General features: G+C 46.2%; 2 protein-coding genes and 1 non-coding gene across 8 annotated transcripts in view; 2 read left to right on the top strand and 1 right to left on the bottom strand.

Annotated features, from left to right (window-relative positions):
• Positions 1-22624, top strand: part of Fbxl13 (F-box and leucine-rich repeat protein 13) — a 198460-nt gene that overhangs the window by 140893 nt on the left and 34943 nt on the right. For 4 of the 6 annotated variants that reach the window (XM_039106881.2, XM_039106883.2, XM_039106882.2 and 1 more), the window contains exons 13-17: positions 2773-2871; positions 3372-3489; positions 3566-3728; positions 4866-4985; positions 5448-5574. In XM_039106881.2, the coding sequence (XP_038962809.1) occupies positions 2773-2871; positions 3372-3489; positions 3566-3728; positions 4866-4985; positions 5448-5574 (627 nt within the window). Of the gene's footprint in view, positions 1-2772; positions 2872-3371; positions 3490-3565; positions 3729-4865; positions 4986-5447; positions 5575-8336; positions 8573-17681; positions 17718-22624 lie in introns of those variants that run through there. The other 2 variants (XM_039106885.2, NM_001103355.1) reach the window with 2 other exon arrangements.
• LOC120102739 (small nucleolar RNA SNORD86) lies at positions 102-187 on the top strand. Its single transcript, XR_005504330.1, has one exon. It is a non-coding gene; the product is annotated as a small nucleolar RNA SNORD86 (small nucleolar RNA).
• Positions 21241-22624, bottom strand: part of Fam185a (family with sequence similarity 185, member A) — an 86003-nt gene continuing 84619 nt past the window's right edge. The window contains exon 5 of the mRNA XM_039108077.2: positions 21241-21515. The gene's annotated coding sequence lies outside the window, so the exon portion shown is untranslated. The remainder of the gene's footprint in view (positions 21516-22624) is intronic.

Consider the following 22624-nt stretch of genomic DNA (forward strand, 5'->3'; position numbering starts at 1 on the left):
TAAAACGGATGGCCCCAAAGTCCATCTATTTATGACCAATTGATGATTGACAGGTGTGTTTGTGTGTGTGTGTGTGTGTGTGTGTGTGTGTGTGTGTGTGTGTGTGTATGTATGTATGTACAGAGCTCCCTAACTTACATAGGCCTCTGTTAAGGGGGTGATGGCTAGTCATGGTGTCTGGATGCTGTCTTGGCTGGTGGGACCAGCCCTGGGGCCAAGTTTCCAGAGCCTTGAAGACAAGAGGTAACAAATCAAAATACAGAGCAACTGTAGAGCCATTTCTCCCAACCCTGGTCAGCTGAGGTTTGACAGGGGCTCCAGGACCATTCGATGGAGGAAGGGATGTTCCTTTTACCCCCTGGCGCTGTAGTAACTGTGTCTACACGCCAGAGATGATGGACCCCACTTCATACTAATCCCAGAATGACCTAAATATAGGTCGTGACTCTATAGAACATGGACGTATACTCAGGGCATTCTGCTTGATTTTTGGATCTGGTAATGAGTTCTGAAATGGGACAACAAAACCTGAATAATGAGGAAAAAATAGACGAATTGGATTTCATTAGAACTAAAATTTTTCACCCATAAAATAATCTTTTTTAATGTAAAGAAAACTGACAGACTGGTAAAAATAGCTCCATTTATGTATTGAGTCTAGGATCCAGGATTGTTTATTTGTTTAATAATTCAACAAGAACCAAAAGACGGCCCAATTTATAAGTGTAGGCAAGACATGAATTTTTCTTCCCCAGAGAAGACAGGGAAATGGTTTCTTAGCACAGGAAATGGTACACAGTACCTCTGATCATAGAGGACATGCACACAGGTGCGTCCCTCCAGGCCTACTCGGCTGTCTCTAAAATATATATTCATTATTTTTTATTTATGATGAGTGTTCTGCCTCCGTGTATGTCGGCCTGGTGTCCTTGGACATCTGAACAGGGCACTGGGTCCTCTGGAACTGGGCTTCCAGACAGTTGTGAGCTACCACGTGGGTGCTGAGACTCGAACCCAGGCCCTCTGCCAGCACAGCCAGCGATTTCAACTACAGACCCACCTCTCCGCTCTGTACTTGGAAACGTTGGAAATTTGGAAAGATAGAAAGTACATATTGCAAAGATAGGGAGGAGAACTGGAACCTTCGAATAGAATTGTAGAGGATAGAGGAGAACGAAAAATGCGTGTGACTGCAAAAACGACAGCTTTGCCTTTCCTTCAAAAGTGAATCTCGGACGCACTGTATCATTTAGCAAGTCCTCTGTCCCACTGCAGAGAGCTAAAAACCGATCGATCCTCGTGCCAACAGACTGAAGGATGTTCAGAGTGGTAGCATTCCAACTGTGGGAAGGAGGAAACAACATACAAACGTGCAGCACATTGGAAAGTCAGGACATTAAGGGAACAAAGCCACGGAAAGCAACTGAGTACCTCCAGGTGCCTCAGGCTGGGTGTAAGAAATGGCTGGTTTACGCGCCGACTTGACTACATCCGAATTAATGGAAACCTAAGAGGCTGTGAAGACTTGTGAGGGACTTGAAGTGGGAAGGCCCATCCTAGATCTGGATCTTTTGAGGTGGGAAGATTTACTTTTAATTCAGCTATTTTGAGGTGGGAAGGTCCATCCTTGCCTGTGTGAAGGACATGGAGGAAGGGAGCTTTATCTTGCTGGCAAGTCCCTTCTTTCACTGGCATTAGAACCCACGTCTTCAAGATTCCAGTGTACACTGAAGACCAGGGGAGACATCCAGCCTTGTGCACCGAACAACTACTGGCTTCTTGGACTTTCTGTTGGTAGAGAGCCATTGTTTGGATTAGCTGGGCCACAGACTGTAAGCCATTCTAATTAATCCTATATATATATATATATATATATATATATATATATATATATATATATGGGATTATATGTATATCATGAATGTGAATTCATCTTCATATATATGAATATATATGTATATGTATTCATTCTGTCACTTCTGTTACTCTGAAGAACCCGACTAATACAGTGCATACACAAAATGCTAACAAACATTAGCTATGTACAAAAGGCATAGTTGTATTTGCATTAAATACTGCACACGAGTTGTCCCAAAGAGGCAGGAAACAGGTTAGTGATGCCTCCCAGCCAAGGGGAGGGGCTTGTGGTGATCAGGCGCCCGGTTTCTCATGGTTTCCATTTGGCTTATGAAGGTGTTCTAGAACTAGACACAGGTGGTGACTATGAAACATTGAATAGTTATTTAAATGGTTCATGTCTGTTTCATGTGAGTTTTACTTCATCGGGACATGAATTAATTACAAAAACAATCAGGACTGGATTCTTCCTGTCATGCCAGTCCTATTTTATGGTTTTAATTCAGTTTTATTTATTTAAAAATTACATTTATTTATTTATTTATTTATTACTTGGTGTGTGTGTGTGCACGAGTGTGTGTGTATGTATGTGTGTGTGCGCACGCATCTGTACACACGTGCAATGGATGAGCCACAGGGGTCTTGCTGAGTTCGGAATACAACAGCTTGGTACAAAAGACTGAACACCGTGTAGCTGCATTTGTATTAAGTGGTGGAATCAGTTCTAGCTTCTGCCATGTGAGCTCTGGGTTTTGAACCTGGGCTATTTGGCTTGACAGCAAGCACTTTTCAGCCCATGGTTTTAATCTTAAAACAGGAAACTTTCACACATCTGTGATCTGGTGCTCACCGTGTTGGTCTCTCGTGAGAGGCCTGCTAATTAACCTTCCCATGATTCTCTCCTCTGTGATTCAGATCTCAGTCCAAGGCTTCCGGAACATTGCGAACAGCTGCACGGGAATCATGCACCTGACCATCAATGACATGCCAACGCTGACGGACAACTGTGTGAAAGTAGGCAGAGAGAAAGAGCCTTCCCCTTCCTTAATACGGGCACACATTCTAATAGCCTAAGCTACTGAAAAATGTGAATTGACCTTTTCTATGAATTGATTAGGAGCTAGGAAATCATTCAAATATTTACACATACACACATGCAGGCGTCTTTAAAAACATTTGAATGCTTAAATACTTCATGGTGACAAAACCAGAACACAATGGTAATTCTCTCACCTGACTGCAACCCAGCCCCAGGTCTGTCTGCTTGGCTCAAACCTGATGCCCATGTCGAACTGCCGACCGACTGACTGAGTACTCCATTTCCTCATGTTTGCCCATGCTCTGGAAACGTGATTTAATTTCATCAGATATGAAAACACCCCCTAGTTGCTTTAAAATTGGGAAAGTGTAATAGTTAGCCTGATTGTTTCTGAAGGTACTGTGGGGAGATGACTATGTCCCCCTCACCATGTTTCCTCCAGTAAATCCTCTCTCCTTTCTGCCCTCTTCTGAAGGTTTTGGTTGAGAAGTGTCCTCGTATTTCATCGGTGGTTTTTATTGGCTCCCCACACATCTCGGACTGTGCTTTCAAAGCTCTTTCTGCCTGTGACCTCAAAAAGATCCGATTCGAAGGTCTGTGACTTATCGTCATTTTTAAATTTTATTCCTAGGACATTTAAATATAGTCCTTGTATTTCTCCCCCAACAGGAAACAAAAGGATCACCGACGCGTGCTTTAAGTCGGTAGACAGGAACTACCCAGGCATCAGTCACATTTACATGGTGGACTGCAAGGGGCTGACAGATAGCAGCCTCAAGTCACTTTCAGTTTTGAAGCAATTGACGGTGTTGAACTTGACAAATTGCGTCAGGTAAGACAACATCCAGGGTATTCAAAAATTGTTGCTCATCTAGGATGCGCCTGGCTGTCAGGTCCAAGCGTTACTGTGTTCTGTTTTGATTGACGGATTAAGTTACATGATCACATTTCTTCTGCACATGTCCTTTCCCACAATGCATTTGTTTTTAATCATATACACATCCAACTATGCATACATAGGCTCAAGACAGGAAACAGGATCTCCCCTAAAAGTTCACTTGAGAAAACAATTTTGTTGTATTGTATACCTCCCTAAACCAGTTCAGCTGGCTCGGTCCATTCTTAACAATGTATGCACTGGAAATATATTTAAATGGACATATATGACTGTTGTTAGGGGAAGAGCAGCTCTTGCTGTTTTTCAGAGAGAGGGGCTCTCTGAAGTAGCTCAGTTGTGAGTGGGACCACAGGGGGACCTTGAATGCTATGGAACTTTCTACAATGTCTTTACCTTAGTGTTATGGTATATAATGTGGCAGGTGAGGGGGTACCTTGTGGGCCCATGCCAGAGTATCCCCCTGAGAAATCACACCATGGGACAAACCTGATTTAAGGGGGTTCATTTGGGGAAAGGAAAGGGAGTGAGTGTCTGGAGAAGGGGTACAGGTAGAGAAAGGGGACAGAGAAGGACAGAAAGGAGAGGATGGCTAGGAACATGTAGGAACGGGAGGGGGGGAGACAGAGACAGAGACAGACAGAGGAAGGAAGGGAAGGAGGGGAGGGAAGGGGGGAAGGAAGGGGGAGGGATGGGGAGGGGAGCAGGGAGGGAGGGAACTGGGGTAGCACCTGGCAGTGGCAGGCAATGGTGGCAGATGACGATGTAAACCATTGCTAGGTCCCTGGGAGGAGCCTGGCGGAACCGAGAATAAGCTAAAATACATTTTAAACTGAAAAAGAGTCATTCCCTGTTGTTAATAATCATGCCACCCAAATAAGCAAATGGACACTAATGACATCTTGTGATCATCTATCCATTTTCTATTATATTAAGAGCTATGCAATCAGATTTGTTTCTAAAATCTGACACAATAGCATACATGGATACTTCCTACTTTGGACTATGTTTGGTGTAGAAGTGGATGTCACCGCCGGTCTGCACGTTTGTTTATGAGGCCATGTGTCTCTACAGGATTGGCGATATCGGCCTGAGGCAATTTTTCGACGGTCCTGCCAGTGTGAAACTAAGAGAGCTCAACTTGGCTAACTGCTCCCTGCTGGGCGACACCTCTGTCATAAGACTGTCAGAGCGGTAAGAAGAAGCAATGTCTACACCAGAGCCCCACTTCTGAAATGGCGATACGGATATGTAGCTACGTATGACTTCTCTGCGCTGCTCAAGGATACTGTCCCTAAATAAGCCTTAAAAACCTATATAAAGCTTTGCTGAGGGCTATTCTGGGTTATCATAATGCCAGAATACCAGCCAGCTGTAATGGCTCACATCTGTAATCCCAGCACTTCAGAGACAAGAGGGTAGCCAGGAGTTCCAGGCCACGCTGGAACTACATAGTGAGTTCCAGGCCAGCTTAAGGTACAGACCAAGACCCCATACCAACAAAGCAAGCACCTCAGTCAGTTTACATTAGGTCGAGGAAAGGCACGAATCCCTTCTTCCACACCATCTGCTCCCCCCAGAGATTTTCATGAAGAGGTCAAGTGCTGTCAGTGTGTGAGAGCACTGAGGTTAACCCTTCCTGGCTTTTCCTTTCAGATGCCCTAATTTACACTACTTGAATTTACGAAATTGTGAACATCTGACTGACTTGGCAATTGAATATATTGCAAGCATGTTATCCTTGATATCAATAGATCTTTCTGGAACACTCATCTCCAATGAGGTAAAACAAAACAAACAAAAACCAGTACAATGATTTATTTATTTTTTTTTTTGTAACATCATCTTCTGGTTTGCAAGAAAATGGAGAGAACACTGTTTTTCTTAAGTTATTACATTCCAAGTGGAAAACTTAAGAACACTGTCCCCAAAAGAGTGACAAATGCTGTTACTTGTAAAATTGTCATGTTTCTTTGTCTTACAAAAAAAATTAGCAAGGTCCAGTATTTTGGAGAAAGGTATGACTGATCCAAGTATTACACGATAGTCTGAAATTTGTTTTATCATAGACATTTGGTCTGTGTGGTAACGAAATACAACAGCAGAGTATATTTCTCCTGTGAATTTCACTCTGTAAACTATGTGAGCGCTTTGAGATTGAAGTTCAAGTTTTCCCCAAAAGCAGTTGATGACTCTTCCAAGATCAAGCCCGCTTTGCCCCCCCAGCACCGCCTCATCTCCTCATCCTGTGGAGGAAGGTGCTGAGAGATGGGTGAGGAAGGACTGTGCGGATTCCTTGAAGGGCTCCTCCCCAGCTGCTTGCTGAATCTCATGACTGAGACCTTCCCTGGGAAGCAAGCCCTAGAACCTACACACATCTTGAGCCCTGGTGAATCCATTAACGCGGTCTGCTTCCGGTCTGCTTCCGGCTGGGCGGCAGGCATCCCCCGCCCACGTGCAGTCAGCTGTTTCAGACGAAGGACGCACCTAGTCACCGCCCTGGTTCTTTTCTTTCTTTGCTTGAGCGCACCTAGATCCAGCCCCCATTTGGTCTGCCCTTCTTTGGAGTGTCATATGCAAGTAGAGGTGTGGAACAGTTATATGTAGTCAGTCCCCTGTGGTGCAGAGAGTGTTTGGCCTCCTCGGTGGCGTCTTCTGAACATGCAGGAATTGATGTCATAAGGCCATCTGATGCTACGTTTGAAGTCCAGGTAGATCTCTAAAGCATCTCCTTCATTCTATCTCCAAGCCACTTCTCAGGCTCCTCTAGATCCTGCTAGTGTATGGTGACCCTGTGAGAGCGTCTCAGGGCCACTGTCACAGATTAACCCCGCCCCCCCAGACATTCTGCCCCTCCCCCCCATCGTGAGTGCATTTGCCCTTAGACGCATGCTCAGTCTCTTCTCGCTTTGCTGCAGAGTGACTGACCTCTGGTAAGCTAAGCTAGAGCCCAAATTGAGTTGTCTGTGAGGCATTTGAGAGTTGAGTTGTTAGCCGGGTCCCTGAAGGGAGGGCAGGTTTCCTCCTCCTTTGAATTGCTGTCCCTGCACTTCCTAAATGCTCCAATTCCTTCTGACCAGCCCTCCTAGCTTTCAACTCCCTGGATTTCCTTGACCTCTGAGTTCCAGTAACTTCCTTTCTTCCCCTTGTCCCAGTGTGTGGGACCGCGATGGGCTGTTTCTTCTGCTGCAAATGTCTGAACGCATCTGCCCCCCGAGCTTCTCAGTTTCTCTGCCATCTGTGTGTCCAGTTCTATGTTAACATTAACTTTCCTCAGGTTCCCCCCCCCCCAAATTTTATTTTTATATATGAATGCTTCTTTTGCACATATGTCTGTGCACCATGGGATGCCTGGTGCCCCCAAAAAGCTAGAAGAGGAGGTGTCAGATCCCCTATGACTGTTGCTGAGCTTTTGTGTGGGGATCGAACCTGGAGTCCCCGAGAGAGCTGTGGTAACCCCTTCGCCTTCTCTCCAGCCCCACTTTCCTTAGTTTTGGATACTTAACAGTTGTTTGGTTTTTCCCTCGGATCTTAACAGATGAAACAACAAACATGGGAAGCCTCTGGTGACTTTTTACTTTTATCAACTCTACAAGGAAAAGTGGACTGGTTGTTTCCTAGACCTGTCTGGATGCTCTGTCTTCCTCTCCAGCAGATCCAATCTGAGATAGCCTGGACGGGCCCCTTGTGATGCAGAATCCCTTAGACCATGTTTGTTTGTTCTTTTCTGGCTCTAGCTTCCTGTCTTGTCCAGTCCTGCCTTCCCCTCCCTCCCCTTGCCCTCCTCTCCCTTACTCTTCCCTTTCCTCCCCTCACCTGTCTCCCCCTCCCTCCCCTGTTCACTTTCCCCCTCCCCTTCTCTCACCTCCCTTACCCTCTTTCTCCTCTCCTCCCCTCCCCTTCTTCTCTCCATTTACTTTTCTTTCCTCTCTCCTTTTCTTTCCTCCTTCCTCTTCTTTTTTTTCTCACCTTAGTTCTAGTAATTTTTCTTCTTGGTATGGACTAGTTCCCTAATCCAGGGATGGAAAAAAAATTCCATGATTTTAACAAATGTTATACCCTAAGTCTCTTAGAACCCAGTATTTAAATCTTAAACTCCTATGTTCCACACCTCTCTATATTGTTTGTATTAAACCTCCTGTTGGCTCCTGAGTAGAGTGCCCAACTGTTGTCTGCAGGGCCACAGGGTAACAAGGGGAAGAAGCTCAGACACACAATGAAACATCGGACATCTAATTCTGCCACACCTGTCACAAGCCTGACTGCCAGGAACCATCTGTGGAGACAAAACTCTGTGACTTGGCGGGGGTTTTTAGCATTTATGGGGAATTCAGTTCTTGTTTCCAAAGACCATGTGTTAAGATTTTACCCCCCGAGGGCAAGTGAAGGATAGGAATGTGGCCTTGAGCTATGTTCTCTCTATTTTTGTTCTCCCCTGAAGAGAGCCTGTCGTTTGAGAGCAGTAGAAGCATTCATATACCAATGTAAAAATAACACTAAGTGGATGAAAATCTTCTAAGGTTTTTTTCCTTCATCATCTAAAAGGCAAGCCATTGACGAGGACACTGGCACAACAGCTGTGGAGTTTACTTCAGTCCATCTATAAAGTGAGTCCACCCTGTCCGCAGCCAGGGCAGCCAGACATAGGCCGGACTATAGGTCTGATCAAGTGCAAATTTGATGGCAGACTTAACACTCAGAACTTAAACTTTGGAATGTTAGAGATACTCGCCAGCGATGAATTGCGACCAGTTGTGCCTTTGCATAAAGTTTGCTCTCTAGTAATATGTCCGTTTTAAATTCTTCTGAGCAAGTTTTCAGTTAGAGTTTCACTACCACTCAGTTAACGTGCACTTGTTATGACTTTGGTGCTTGGTGCTGGGAACACCAGAGTAAGTAACAGCCCTGGTGCTTCCTCTGAACACTCATCCCCACAAGGTCACATTGTCAGGTTCGAGGGGTATGGGAGACCAGGGAGGAGAAGCCTCCTGTGGCTCAGAGGGTTTGGGAACACCTTAATTTCTAAGCAGAGGAGACGTCATGTGAACAACCAGAGGCAGCCAGTTGAAGGCCATTGAGATGTAGTATGTGGTGCCATCAGGGCCACAGCACATGGGCTACGGCTTGATCATCAGGACAATATAGAAGTTTGTAAACATCTAACTAAATGGCATTGTTAATTTCACTTGGGTTCCTGGGATGCGACTTTCTCTCAGTGTACAGAAACAGGTTTTTCCATTAGTCAAAAGAGCTATGATTTCCTAAAGACCACAGGATCCATAATTGGGGCCGTTCAAGCCATGGCTCCGGCCGCCTTAGTCACTGCCATGTTTGTTGTTTAAGTGGAAAAATGAGTCAGAACAGTGTTCCAGACGAACGCTTAGACAGTGGTTTATGAGGAGTCTTTCATTTGCACAAATTGTGAAGACTTCCACGACGACAGGGCCTAGATCGTGAGTGCAATCTGCCGGAATCCTCACTAGACCCGGGGATCTCTGAGGACTAGGAACTGGTTCCATGTATGCTGTTCCTAGATCCCCAAGGAACCATCCGCACTTACACATGGATGGAGGAATATGTGTTTGGCAGTGTGGCTCCTGACAAGAGTGAGACCTGTTCCCTGCCACCTCAGTTGAAAGAGGACGGATGAGTTATTTTAACATAACGTGACACATGGGCACAGTGGCTTCCTAATTTGCCCCATTTAGCACAAATACAAACAAACGCATGTTTGTTCAAGGGACTCCACGCAGCGGGGTCTTGCTGGAACGCACTGTGTGAAAGGGATGTGGGCAGAAACCCACTACTGTGCTGAATTGTATAGACTTGGACCAGAGACAAAGCAGCACCCGGGGCAGCCATAGACACCCGTGTTAGGTGGATCCTCGGGAGGCTGGAGGCAGGGTGTCTTAGTCACTGTTCTACTGCTGGCAAGAGACACTGTGACCACAGCAACACTTAGAAAGGACAACATTGACTTGGTGCTGATTACAGTTTCAGAAGTTCAGTCCATTATCATCATCGTCACCATGGCAGCAGCACCGTAGCGCACAGGCAGGCACTGGAGCAGGAAGGTGTGCATGGGCTGCGGTGGGACAACAGAGGACTAGCATAGATTTTAAAACCTAGCCCCAATGACACACTTCCTCCAACAAGGCCACGCCTCCTAATCCTTTCCAAACAGTTTCAAATATATGTGGGAGCCAGTCTCAGTCTAACCCCCACCGTGGGTGCTCAGAAGGACCGTGGGACAGGGAACCATAAGTGTTTGGGGATTTGAAGGGAAAGGAGGTCGTGTGCCAGGCTAGGGCGTGTGGAAAGGATTCGAGTGAGATTTAGTAGATAAAACTGAACGATGCTGATGACTGGCCAGTTATAGAAAATGAAGATGTGGGGTGGGGAAATTAGAGTGATGTTTAACATCCAATTGGGGTTGCAAACATAGGTCAGCACTCAGAGCACCCACTCTCCCAGAGCCCCCAGTTTCACTTCCTAGCACCTATGCAGGCAAAAGAACCACACACATAAAATAATTTTTAGAATTTCAAATAAAAAAAATTGGATGGATACAAGCCTGACTGTGGTGGTTTTGGTAAGGATAGCCCCATGCTGGTCCTGCAAATCCAAAGCCACAGGATCTCCATGACACAGGGTGACAACCATCAGGCGTCCCAGTGAAGATCCAACGTTGATGATATCCCAGAAGCCAGAGACCTTGAACCAGACAATTGACTCCCTGCAATGAATATTTGCAAGAGACGATGTGTGGGCCAAGGGACACACTGTGGGACAGACTGTGGGACACACTGTTGGAGACTAAACATGGCTAAGACACCTATTCTTATTATTTTTATTTATTTATCGGATATTTTATTTCTTTAGACAGGGTGTCCTGGAACTTGATCTGTAGACCAGGTTGGTCTTGAACTGAGAGCTCCACCTGCCCATGTGTCCCAAGCCACCACATCCAGCCGGAGTTCCTATTTTAATAATAGTTTGGTCATGTCAGGAACATAACAGATTTTGAAGGAAAGATTGCAGGTTCCCCAGAGTGTGGAATATTCGTGTAAAGGGCTTAGGAGAGAGGTGGAGGATTGTCACCGTCAGGAGCTGTGGCTGTGACAAAGCTCCCTGGGAGACCCTGAGAGGGAGAAGAAGTTGCCAGCCAGGAGAAACAGAACAGACCTGCATGGTTTTGGCGTAGGAAGATCTGTGAAGGGACTTAAAGAAAGAAGGTAAACCATGGCAGGAGACCCAGCAAGAGCACCGTGGCTGGAACGGAGTCGCGTTGACTGTCAGTGTTTAGTGAGAGCAGAAGCTTCCCCAGGGACAGGTAAGACTGTGAAATGACATTCTTTTAACCAGACCTCTACCTGGGATGCGTGGTCTGTGTACGCTCCTCCTTCCAGTCTCCATTTCCTGGGTAGGAAGTTAGCGAACTCGTTTGCCTGTTAATAGTTTGGACTATTTTTTCTATGATAAGCATTGGTTACACTGTCCTCATTGATCATAAAATCGCTTCTCTAGCTAGATCATTTTTATACAATATGAATGGGTTATTGTGTTTCCTTCTGCCTTCCTCCCCCCTCCCTTTCTCCCTCCCTCCTTTCCCTCTTTGTCTTCCTTCCCTTCCCTCCCTTCCTCCTTTCTGACTTTCAGTGTCAGGGAGTAAACTACAGGTCTGGTACAAGCAAGGCAAGCTTGCCTAACCCCTGCCAAGTTACACCCCAACCCTCTTTTCTACTTTCTATTTTGAGACAAGGTCTCACTAAATTCTCCAGGCTGCCTTGGGCCCACCTTGTGGCCCACATAGGCCTTGACTTCTGATTCTCACACCTCAGCCTCCTGAAGACCTGGGGTTATCGGCCCACGGCACCAGGCCTGGCTGGCACATTCTTTCTTTCTAAGTCACAAGCCTGCTTAGTTCATGCTAGTTTTTAGTCAAAGCAAAGACAGACAAGCAACGAGCAGAAGTATGGTGGAGTCATTTGCTACTGTTGTCCCCTTGCTCAGAGTTGGACACCACTCTCAAGCCTATGCAGTCTAATGGGGCACCCTGTACTCTCGGGGACCACTCTCACCTTGCACCTCTGTTCCAGAGGCACTGACCCTCCTGTCTTCCCAAACACACCCTGCCCTTCACCTGCATGAATTGCTTCATCTGTCAGCGATGCCTCCCCTCTCCTTGTCCACCCAGCGAATTCTTACTTGACTTTTCAGTTTCAGCCGTGAGTGCCTCTCAGACATTTTTTGATCAGGATTCTTACCAGAGTTGTTAGGGTCAGAGCCTGGGCCCTGGCAGCTCCCAAGAAGCCACGATTGGCCACCATTGTCAGAGGTGCACATAGCTAAGAAGTCTGGTCGTCAGGGTGCCTCCCTGCCCACCATTGCTGTTTCTGCTGTAGTCTCTTCTGTAGAACTTTCCACCAAGTTGTCCGGACTGCCTGAACTCAGGTTCATGACACAAACTCCCACTCCAGCAGACAACAAGGGTTTCAGCCCTCTCCTGGGGGAAATTCCAACTCCGTGGGGTACATTGTATCAGTAGTTTGATGGCCAGAGGGAGTGGGGCACAGCTGTCTCTTTAGAGTATCTTTCTGTCTGGCCAGGATGGCTGGCAGCTCGGGCCCTGGCTCTCCACATCTCCACTGTGTAGTATCTATACGTCCATCAGAAACAATTGGCCCATTGTTTTTAACATCTGTGCTACCCCTGCCTTCCTCTAGGCTCTGGGAGGGTAGAGGCTGGGCCATCGCACCTTTCTGTTGCCTAACTCACAGGAAACACAGCACGTTTTCTCATTGAGCGAGAGACTGCATGGGTCTGGCGCGGTTCCCCGTCTCCCAACCAAACACTCAGGGCTTCTTTAAATTCCAGCGCTTCTTGGTGGCTGTGCTCTGAGCTAGAGTGGGCGTACTCACAGCTGCGTGTCTTAATCCGGTGACAAGCCTGCTGGAGACCACCCATCTGCATGGAACACACACAAATAAAGTCTGAGGTCCGGGGACACACAACCTCCAAGACAGGAAACCCGGGAACTCCCCGGGGATCCAGGATATAGGAAAAGCTGAACGTTTGAAGGAACACGGGAACTAAGAGACAAACGATTTTGCCTTGAATGTTCAAAAACACAGAACGAGAAGCCAGCTGTGGTTTTCCACAGGGAGTGGGCCTCACTTCCCCCTCTCCAACCAGGGCTGTATGTGAACTTGTAGCTTCCATGATCAGTAGCGGTGGCTTCTCTCAGAGGTCAGAGTGCCTCATCTCCTGTGTCCAGTGAGGTACTGATGAAAACTGTAAAGAGGAGAAGGGTTTGGTGTCCGTCATTCTCTCAGGCATTCTCCCTGGGCAGTACAGCAGCCTCATGGAGTTGCCCTAAGCCCAGCTAGCACATGTTGTAGTAACTTTTACTCTCCTGATGTAATTGTTGTCTTAGAGACTCACTGCCTCTGTCTGCTAACCCAGGCCAATCCTGGAAACCTCTAGTCTCCATACAGGCCTCTTATCCAGGCCTAGAATGTTTTCAGCCTCTGAGGCTTACTGCTGAATAAGCTCACCCTTTCTAGTTCTTTCTGAACTCTGGCTGGCTAGCCAACTATGGTGGGCTGGATAGGTGGTTGTCTTGGACTCACTACTGCCCTAGGCCCCATAGCTCCAGGCAGGGGTCATCTCGTCTTGGGTTTGCTCCTGCTTGGGTGGGCCATTCTATACATGTCTAAGTATTGAGTAAAGGCAAGGTAGGACACTCCTGTAATCCCAGCTCTGAGAGTCAGAGATAGACCAATCTCTGGGCTGGCCAGTCCAGTCAGCAAGCTCCAGGTCCCAGAAAAGACCTTGTCTCAGAAAACAAGGTGGAGTGCAACCAAGGGACACCTGACATTGACCCTCCCCCTCCCCTCTCTGTCACACACACACACACACACACACACACACACACAGACACAGACACACACAGACACACACACACACACATACAGACACACACATACACACACACATACACACACACATACACACACATACACACATATAACCACACACATACACACATACAGACACACACACACAGGCACACAGACACACATACACACACATACACACATATAACCACACACATACACACATACAGACACACACACACACACAGGCACACAGACACACATACACACACATACACATATACACACACATACACAGACACACACACATACACAGACACACAGACACAGACACACAGACACACACATACACATACACACACACACACATAGGCACACACACACATATACACGCACAGATCGTTATATCAGCTCCTCATTCATTCAACTGCATTTAATTATTCTCTATCAGCTGTGTATCAGTTCTGAAGTACTACAGTGAAAGGCACAGTCCTGTGGCAAGGGCCAGTCCAGTGTCAAAACAACAAGAACATAACACCATGTGATTATAAGTTATGAAAATCAAGGGTTCAGAGTGTCCTGCCTGGTGCCACCATGCTGTGAGAACTTCGGTGAGTTATTGAACAGCTCTGAGCCCCCATTTCCTTCTGTGTCACAGTAATCCTAATGCCACCTGCTTCCCAGTGTTCTGGAGACCAACAGAGTGAGGTTGTATGCAGTGGGAGTTGCACATACAGCTCCGCTTGCAGTGTAGGTCTGGCGGTGGTGTAGAAGGTCCCTTAGAGGAGGACATTGCAGACAGGTAGGGATCCGAAGTTCTGAGGAGGACTTAGTGGAGGCAGCTAGCTTGATGGATATCGGAATGGAGAGTGGGAAGTGTCGGGCAGTGTGGTCAGAGCTGTCCCCAGCAGTAGCCAGGGTTTGTGTTTGGACAGGTGTAGGCCTGACAGGTCATTCGTCAGGAAAAGAAGCTAGGAGATCGGTTGAGAGGTGGAGACGAGGTGCTGAGTTCTGCTTTGGACATATTTTTTTACCAGTGCCGCAGGCTCCTTTGGTGCCAGGTAACATAGAACAGAGGGCAGACTCCGACCTGAGTTTTGTCTGGCTTCGATGGTTTCTTTAGGCTGGAGTTATAGGAATTGTACACATTCAATATTCATTTTTTTTTTATTAACTTGAGTATTTCTTATATACATTTCGAGTGTTATTCCCTTTCCCGGTTTCCGGGCAAACATCTCCCTCCCCCCTCCCCATCCTCCCCCCCTTGTTGGCTTGCTCTTAGTAGTGCCTGAATACAGCTGCATCCCCCACCCCCGGAAGTCCCTGTGTCAACTACAACTGGGGGTGCTGCTAGGACACTTGACTTAGGGCTCACTACTGCATGGCTCCATTAGAAGCGTATTTTCCTTTATTTAGTAAATCTGTGGCGCGAGTCTTTCAGCCTGTTAGGATAGAGTTTGACAACCTTCTGATCTCTGATTTTAGCATTTCTTGGTGATCCTTGCCTAAATAAGTTATTAAACATGTTTTTTTTAAATTCTGACCTTTATTTTAGATTTATCAGCTGGTATTTGTTTAAAACTTTTATCTTCTTACTGAGCATTCCCTTAATGCTGCTAAAACTTTAGAGAGGTGTTTTGGACTAATTAGGGGTCTTTTAGACCTAGGACTAACTAACTGTCCCGCTTTATTTACAGGATTACCTAGGAATTGTTTTATATGCCGGGGATTGGACACTGTGTCTCAGGGATTCTGAGTTACGCATTCAGCCACCTAAAATACGTGTTTAACTTGCCCAAATTCTTGTTTGAAGCATCTGTGAAATAAGATCACTGTCCCTGCTGGTGGAGTTGTGTTTCTTGTTGGTAAAAGAGGTAGATACTCAGGGGAAACAGCCATGTTCGGCTGATCTCTCCGATGAACACCTGACCAATTTTGTAAGCAAACCACGTCTTCCACTTGAGAGTGAGGTAGATAAAGGATAGGGAAGCAGATTAATATAATGACGAGGTTCATCTTCTCATAGCTCACATGGCTTTCTTTCTGAGATACTTATTTTTTTTTATAGAAAGTCTGGAAAAAATAGCCCAGGCATTACAGAATGTGAACATTAGAGCAAGTATATCCTAACTTATCTAGCAGCCACAATGTCATTAGCCATTTCTGTTTCAGCTTTGAAACACGTTTTTATTTTTAGATTTATTTATTTGTTGCCATGAAATTATAAAAAAAAGTGGTGCCCCAAGGTATCTGGTGGATACCTTCATCTCAGTCAGCAAAGCCTCTCACCCGCTCTGCTCCATCCCATATCACACTGCCGATGGCTTCTCTCTGAGCCAGCAGCAATCTCTCTACCTACCTAGTTCCCAAGGCAGGCTGCCACCATGTCAGAAATACACATCCCAATTCCATGGTAGCCTAGTGTCTCTGGCTGCCACATACTCTCTTGAACTTAAATCTCCACATGAAAGAACACACAACACAATAACCTCTGACCCAATTGATAAGATATAATTGCCCACCTAGACACACAAAGTCCTGTACACATCCATCCCTTAAGAATGTTCATAACAGGGGCTGGGGATTTAGCTCAGTGGTAGAGCGCTTACCTAGGAAGCTCAAGGCCCTGGGTTCGGTCCCCAGCTCCGAAAAAAAGAACCAAAAAAAAAAAAAAAGAATATTCATAACAACCTGTAAATGTGCAGAGAGGAACCTTAACATCAGCCTCCATGTTCTCTCCGCTGCTTCTCGAGCCTCCTCCAGTCTCCTCCACTCTCTCTAAAACTTTTCTCCCGCCCATCCTTCCTTCTCGTCCAATGACAGGCCTCGTTCTGTCTTGTACCTGCCTACACCTGCGTGATGACATCATCCTACAATTATTTACTTTGAGACAAGGTCACCATATAACCCAGGGAACTACAAGCTTCTGATCCTCCTGTTCTAGCCTCCGAGTGCTGTATTACAATGTGTGAAACCATGTTTGGTGACACACTTTCACACGGGCATACCAGAATGAGTGTGGCGAATGGCAAAACCTGTCCTACACACCATTTTTAAAAAACTATAAAAATACATAAGGCTTCATAGTTTGCATGGCTTTTAACTAATTTTCCAGTGGTCTCTATAAAGGGCAAGTAAGCCTGCAGATAAACATGCTAAATCAAGGGTCTCATCCACAGCTGTAAATCAAGAGAAAATCAAGGGTTTCGTTGGAAAGAGGTTTGGTGACCTCAGGAGTCTGGTAGCTTGATGGCCCACCCTGTAAAGATCTCAGAAAGAATCCTTACCTACAGAAATCAAGGACTGGAGAGGACTTGCTCTGCCCTGATTCAGCACCAGTCTTTTTGTCACGGTGGACCCCGAGCCCGCCCCACCCCCACCCAACCCCATGACCACACTGCTTCCCACTGGGCGCCATAGTTGCGGTGGCCTTTCCTCAGCACTGACACATTACTTCCAGCGCCTGGTCTCTTCCACCACTTAAAACTGTAGTAAACTCACAGGAAAACAGCTGGCCAAACATAACAACAGAAGATGATTTTCACACGTGAGCCCAGAAGACCTTAGCTGTAACAGGAACTAGAGAGGAGTCAGAAACTAAAGACTTAATGAATAAGTTTCTCAAGAAGAGAAGAGCTGAGGCTGTGGGATGTTATGCTGACACACAAGTACTGGTGTGTATAATATTGTGTAACACGCTTAGGTTTTGTTAGCAGGTTATACGACTGCGTTTGTGCACGCACACGTGCAGTTGGTGCATATGCAGCACAGTCAGAGAACACGCCTGAAAACAGATTAACTTTCAGGAGGAAGCAAACCATCTAAATGCAGTTTTTCCTGTAACCCATATTTCTTTTGGTGCTGTTAGAATGTGAAACATAATTTAGAATAATCTGTCGAGGAAGTCCAACACAAAAATCATCAGTAAATCTTTCTTTCAATTAACAAGGAATTCTGTGATGAATTAACTGTGGGCTTTATTTCTTCACAGAGTTACGCAGTTCTGTTCTAAACTATACCATACAAAGGTATGTATTCAAGGGAAGTACTAAGCTAGAAAAGGAGCCATGTATCGCTTTCCCCAAAAAACAAAATAATTCTTTTTATAAAAACAGATGAGTATTTCTCTAAGTTCCTATTACTTGGCCCCTCTGTGAAGTGTGGCCGAGCTGACTGGCCCTCACTTGTCTAAAGCACGATACCATTCTGACCTCCTCCCCCGACTGCTTTAGATAGTCTTTCAATCTCCTCTGTGGGTTCATCCTTTCAATGGATCTGACGCGCATTGCTGTTCTGAAGAGGTCTGGTTGCCTTCCTCTCTTCTCTAATCCAGGTTTCAAATAAAAAAAAAAAGGTTATGAGACATTGTATATATTAACTGGCATTTGCTCTTCAAAAAAACCAAAAAAAAAAAAAAAAAAAAAAAAAAAATCCCGGGCTGGGAAGATAGGTCAGTCTGTAAACCGTGAGGACCAGATGCACACATGCACACATGCACACATGCACACATGCACATTCATAAATGAAGAATTGAGCTAAGGGATATGAAGATTTTCCTTCTAATATTCTTTGAACCTCCCTGTAAATTTGACTGGTTTCAATATAGGGTTGGAAGACGTTTTCTATTTGTGTTGGTGGTGTTCCCGCCAGGGGTAGGATGACTCAACCAGAGAAGGCACCCCCATCCCAACACGCTCCCCACCCCGACCTTCAGTAACCAGTTCATTGCCGCTGCCCGTCTACATTAGCTAAACAAATCCAGATGTCAAAGCGGGAGAGACGTTCAAGAAATGTCCAGCTCTCAAAAGGCCTTGTGTGCACAGATCTGTTCCTGGCAGTGTTCTGTCTCCCCTCCCACTAATCCCAGTGACCCCAAGTCGAACTATTTTCAAGCAACTCACATTCTCCAAATGAAGTCCCTGCTCATGCTGTTTCCTGGGCCTGAAGGCTGTCCCCATTCTATTTATTGCTTGTCAGAATCACAATCTTTAGGCTTAATAAGGTTTTCTTCCTCTTTGAAAGTCCTGCCAGACCAACACCCTTGCCTTCTGATTGGAAGCAGTCATAGATACTGAGCGGTCCTTACACTTACTTCTCTTGAAACACAAACCCCTATTTCCTTGCGTTTGGTCACTGTGGCACAACGCCTCCACACAGGGAAGCTCTACTCATCTCTGTCACATGGGTGAGGTGCACATTTCTTAGGATCCTGTGCAGGGACTTAGGACTTGATGCTTGCTTTCTTTTGAACCCTAATGCGTTGCGACCCCATCCCTTGGTGAACCTGACTCTATACCATAAGCTTTCTTTTCCTGTGGATTCCCGGGCACCTTGGCTCTCTGTCCTTCCGAGCTGTGGACTGTGGAGAAGCAAAAAACGCTTGAGCCGTGTGTTCTCACAGGGCCGCGGCTCTGCAGATGTCTCTCCAGACCCCCACACCAGCTGTTTGCCTGTGTGCCAGCTTATTAGGCAATTTAGCCTCTTTAAAACATTTTTCCTTTTATTGAAAATAGACTCTTTTCTCACATAATATATGCTGATAGGGTTTCCCCTCTCCCAATTTCTCCCCACTTTTCCTCCCATCCAAATCCACTCCCTTTCTCTCAGAAAAACACAGGCTTCTAAGGGACAACAATAAAATATAACGAAGTATAATATAATGAAGCCAAAACTACCGCATCAGAGTTGGGTAGGACAAACAAAAGGGAAAGAGCCCAAGAGAAGGCACAAGAATCGGAGACCCGCTTGTTTGAACACTCAGGAATCCCATGAAAACACGAAACCGGAAGCCATAACATACACACAGAGGACCTGGAGCAGTTTCTTGCAGGCCCTGTGCGTGCTGCCTCAGGCTCTGTGAGTTCTTAGCAGCTTTGATCATGGCCACCAAGAGGGCCTTGCTTCCTTGGTGTCTTCTGTCCCCTCGGCCTCTTCTTACTCAGGAGCCTCAGGCACTGAGGGGAGGGACCTGATGGAGACATTCCGTTTGGGGCTGAGTTTTTCAAGGTCTCTTGCTCTGCCTGTTGTCTGGCTGTGGGTATCCATTTTTGTTCCCAGCTTCTGCAGGAGGAAGCTTCTCTGGAGACGGAGGAAGCTTCTCTGGAGACGAATGTAGCATCTTTTTATACTCTGGGAAAACAAACCCTGGCCCCTGTAAAAGGACTCAGGCATCTGGCTGACCTTGGGAGAACAGGAAAGACTTCATAGCTAAACGCCGGAACTATGCTGCCAGCTGCCCTTTGCTGACTGAGGCCCAGAAACCCCTTCATACTGGCCTCTCCTCCCCTTCTCCTCTCAGTCCCTCTCAGCCGATCCCAGAGCAAACAGAGAAGTAATACCAACGAGCCTCGAGCCTCGTAGTTTTCTCCCTTGGAGCAATGTAAAGAGTGGTACGGAAAGTCCCTCCCTGCGCCGTACGGTTCTACATCTTGCCATTCTGCTCCGTGCCTTTGTGGAACGCTGGCCTCTGAGTACGGCAGCCGCTGATTTTAATCAGAGCAGCCACACAGGAGACCCACAAGGCCAGGCCACTGGCATTCTTCCATAAGTAGGAGGTGGGAGAGTCCTGAGACCTTCGCCTGAGATCCCAGCCACTCGTTCCTCCTTCTGCCCGTCTTAGCTGTATGGAACCGGTCCAGCTACTCATGGTCTTAGGAGATGCTGGAGTAGCCCTGAGGTAAAAGGCTGAGGAAAGAGAAGAGCAGGGTATGGGGTTCTGCTATGGGGAAGTTGTCATTCATCATGGGATAGGTTTTTGGTGAGATGGTTGATTGGGAGTCACCAACGTTCTATACTACGAGCAACTCATCCCTCATGCTCCTGGGAGCCAGCGAAGTAAATCTGTTAGTTCACCAAACCCACTTGGGTGGGATTGTTACTTTGGTCTGCCGTTGGCGTGCTCTGAGTGAACATTCGTGTCACTTAAGGTGACAAACGCCTTAGACTATTCTGTTCTTTTGTTCGGCATGAACGTCCTGCCAGTTTTCCTGTCAGCTCTGCCTCTCCCTCCAAGACTCCAGGTAGTGTCATCACCTGTCACTGATGGTCAGGAGGTGGCTTCCAGGCTCTCAGTTTCTTACTCAAAAACTGAAACGAAGGCTCACGCAAAAGTCACAAGGGAAGTTTAGTCGAAGCAAAGCGGCAGGTCAGATACACCGTCAAGACTGAAGCTGGCCCCATGAGTGAAGGCACTCAAGGGCCCCCACTGTTGCTTTGGGGTTTCATTTTATGGTGTTCAAATTAAGATTTTGGTCACCAGATGTGTATTTTGGGTGGTCCTTTTTTTTAACTGACAGGTTTTGATGACACAGGACCTCATTGGCTGTGCGTGTCATTTCCTACAGTGCAATCACATGCACACCCAACATGTGACATCATACGCGTCAACAGATGATCACGCAGATCTGAGCCTAACCAGCAAAAATACTCGACCCACCGGCAGCGTCTGAGCCCATCTTGGGCAGAAAAGTGACAGGAATATTTTATGATTTTTTTGTTGAACAAATGTTAGTCAATGAAGAGTGTTTATTGAGGTGAACATTCTAGGCATGTTTCATTTAATTGGTTTATTTATGGAACCGTGCAACCAGCACCAAGGTCTATTCCCAGAATACTTTCCTCACTCCAAGCCAGATGCTCAGCTTGTCTCACCCTCCAGCTGTTGCAGGCAAGTGTGGATCTACTCCTTTTCCATAAATTTGCCTGTTCTGCACTCCAGTGGAGCGTGTGGTGTTTGGGGTCTGGCTTCTTCCACTTAGAATCATTTTCCCAAGGCTTATTCATACACGGCGTGTACCAACACCTCTTCTTACTGACTGGCGTTCCGCTGTAGGGATAAAATGCATCTTGTTCACATCCCTTGGTAAATGTTCGTGTGTGGCTTCTGAGTAGTACTGCTAAGAACACGTGGGCACAGGTCTCGTATGGAGAAATGCTTTAGTCTTAGTTATAAACCCCTCGAGAAGTCTCACCGCCAGGCCGTGTGCTCACCCTGTCAGACTGGTTTCCAGAATGACTGCTCCACATTTTCTTCCAGCATTATGTGTCAATTGTCCCATACCCCTGCTCAACACTCTTTCTGTATCTTCTTGATTAGAATCATCTTAGTAAATTAGTTGTGGTATCTCATTATGTTACTTAAGCAGCAGCTAATATCCAAATTCACAGTTGAGTACATGCACTTTAATGAGCAATTATAGTTGTAAATGTAGCATCCCATTTTCATATTCATATTTCAATTTAAAAGTATTATTATTATTATTATTATTATTATTATTATTATTAATGGGTGTATATGTCGGGGGTGCATGTGCCAAAGCTCACGTGTGGAGGACAACTTTGTGTAGTGTATTTCTCCTTCTCTCTTTGTGTGGGTTCCGTAGACTGAACTCTGGTCCATCAGGCTTGTATGACAAGCGCTTTTACCCTCAGAACTACATTTCCAGCCCCCACATCTTAACATTTAATGATTTTTCAAAGTGCTAAGAACATACAGACTGACAGGTATCTTATTTAGCAAATGAACTTCTGTAGCTTAGTTTTGAAATTCCCAGCTTGGCGACATAGGTAAAATCCTACCGCCTCTGAGATCATTCCCTAGAAGATCTCTCGAAGGATGCTATACACTCTGTACTTCCAAATGTAGGAGCCGGAGATGAGCTCTGCATGTCTTGGAATAGCCCAACTCCTCCAGTTCTTCTAGCTTGAAACAAACAACAAACAAACAAACAAACAAACAAACAAGCCGCATCCACATCTGGAAGGCAGGCTGTGTGCGGGCTCCGCGAGGCTCTGAGAGGAGGAGTCAGGAAAAATAAAATGTCCTAGCAAGAGGCTCCCACAGTCACCATGCAGTGAGGGGCGGAGTCACTGCATTTGGAGATCGTGTGCAGGACCCTTAAACAAATGGGGACATCGCAGTTAAAAAAGAGGCTT

Source organism: Rattus norvegicus, chromosome 4 (assembly GCF_036323735.1).
Source record: "Rattus norvegicus strain BN/NHsdMcwi chromosome 4, GRCr8, whole genome shotgun sequence".
In the NCBI taxonomy this organism is placed as follows: domain Eukaryota; kingdom Metazoa; phylum Chordata; class Mammalia; order Rodentia; family Muridae; genus Rattus; species Rattus norvegicus.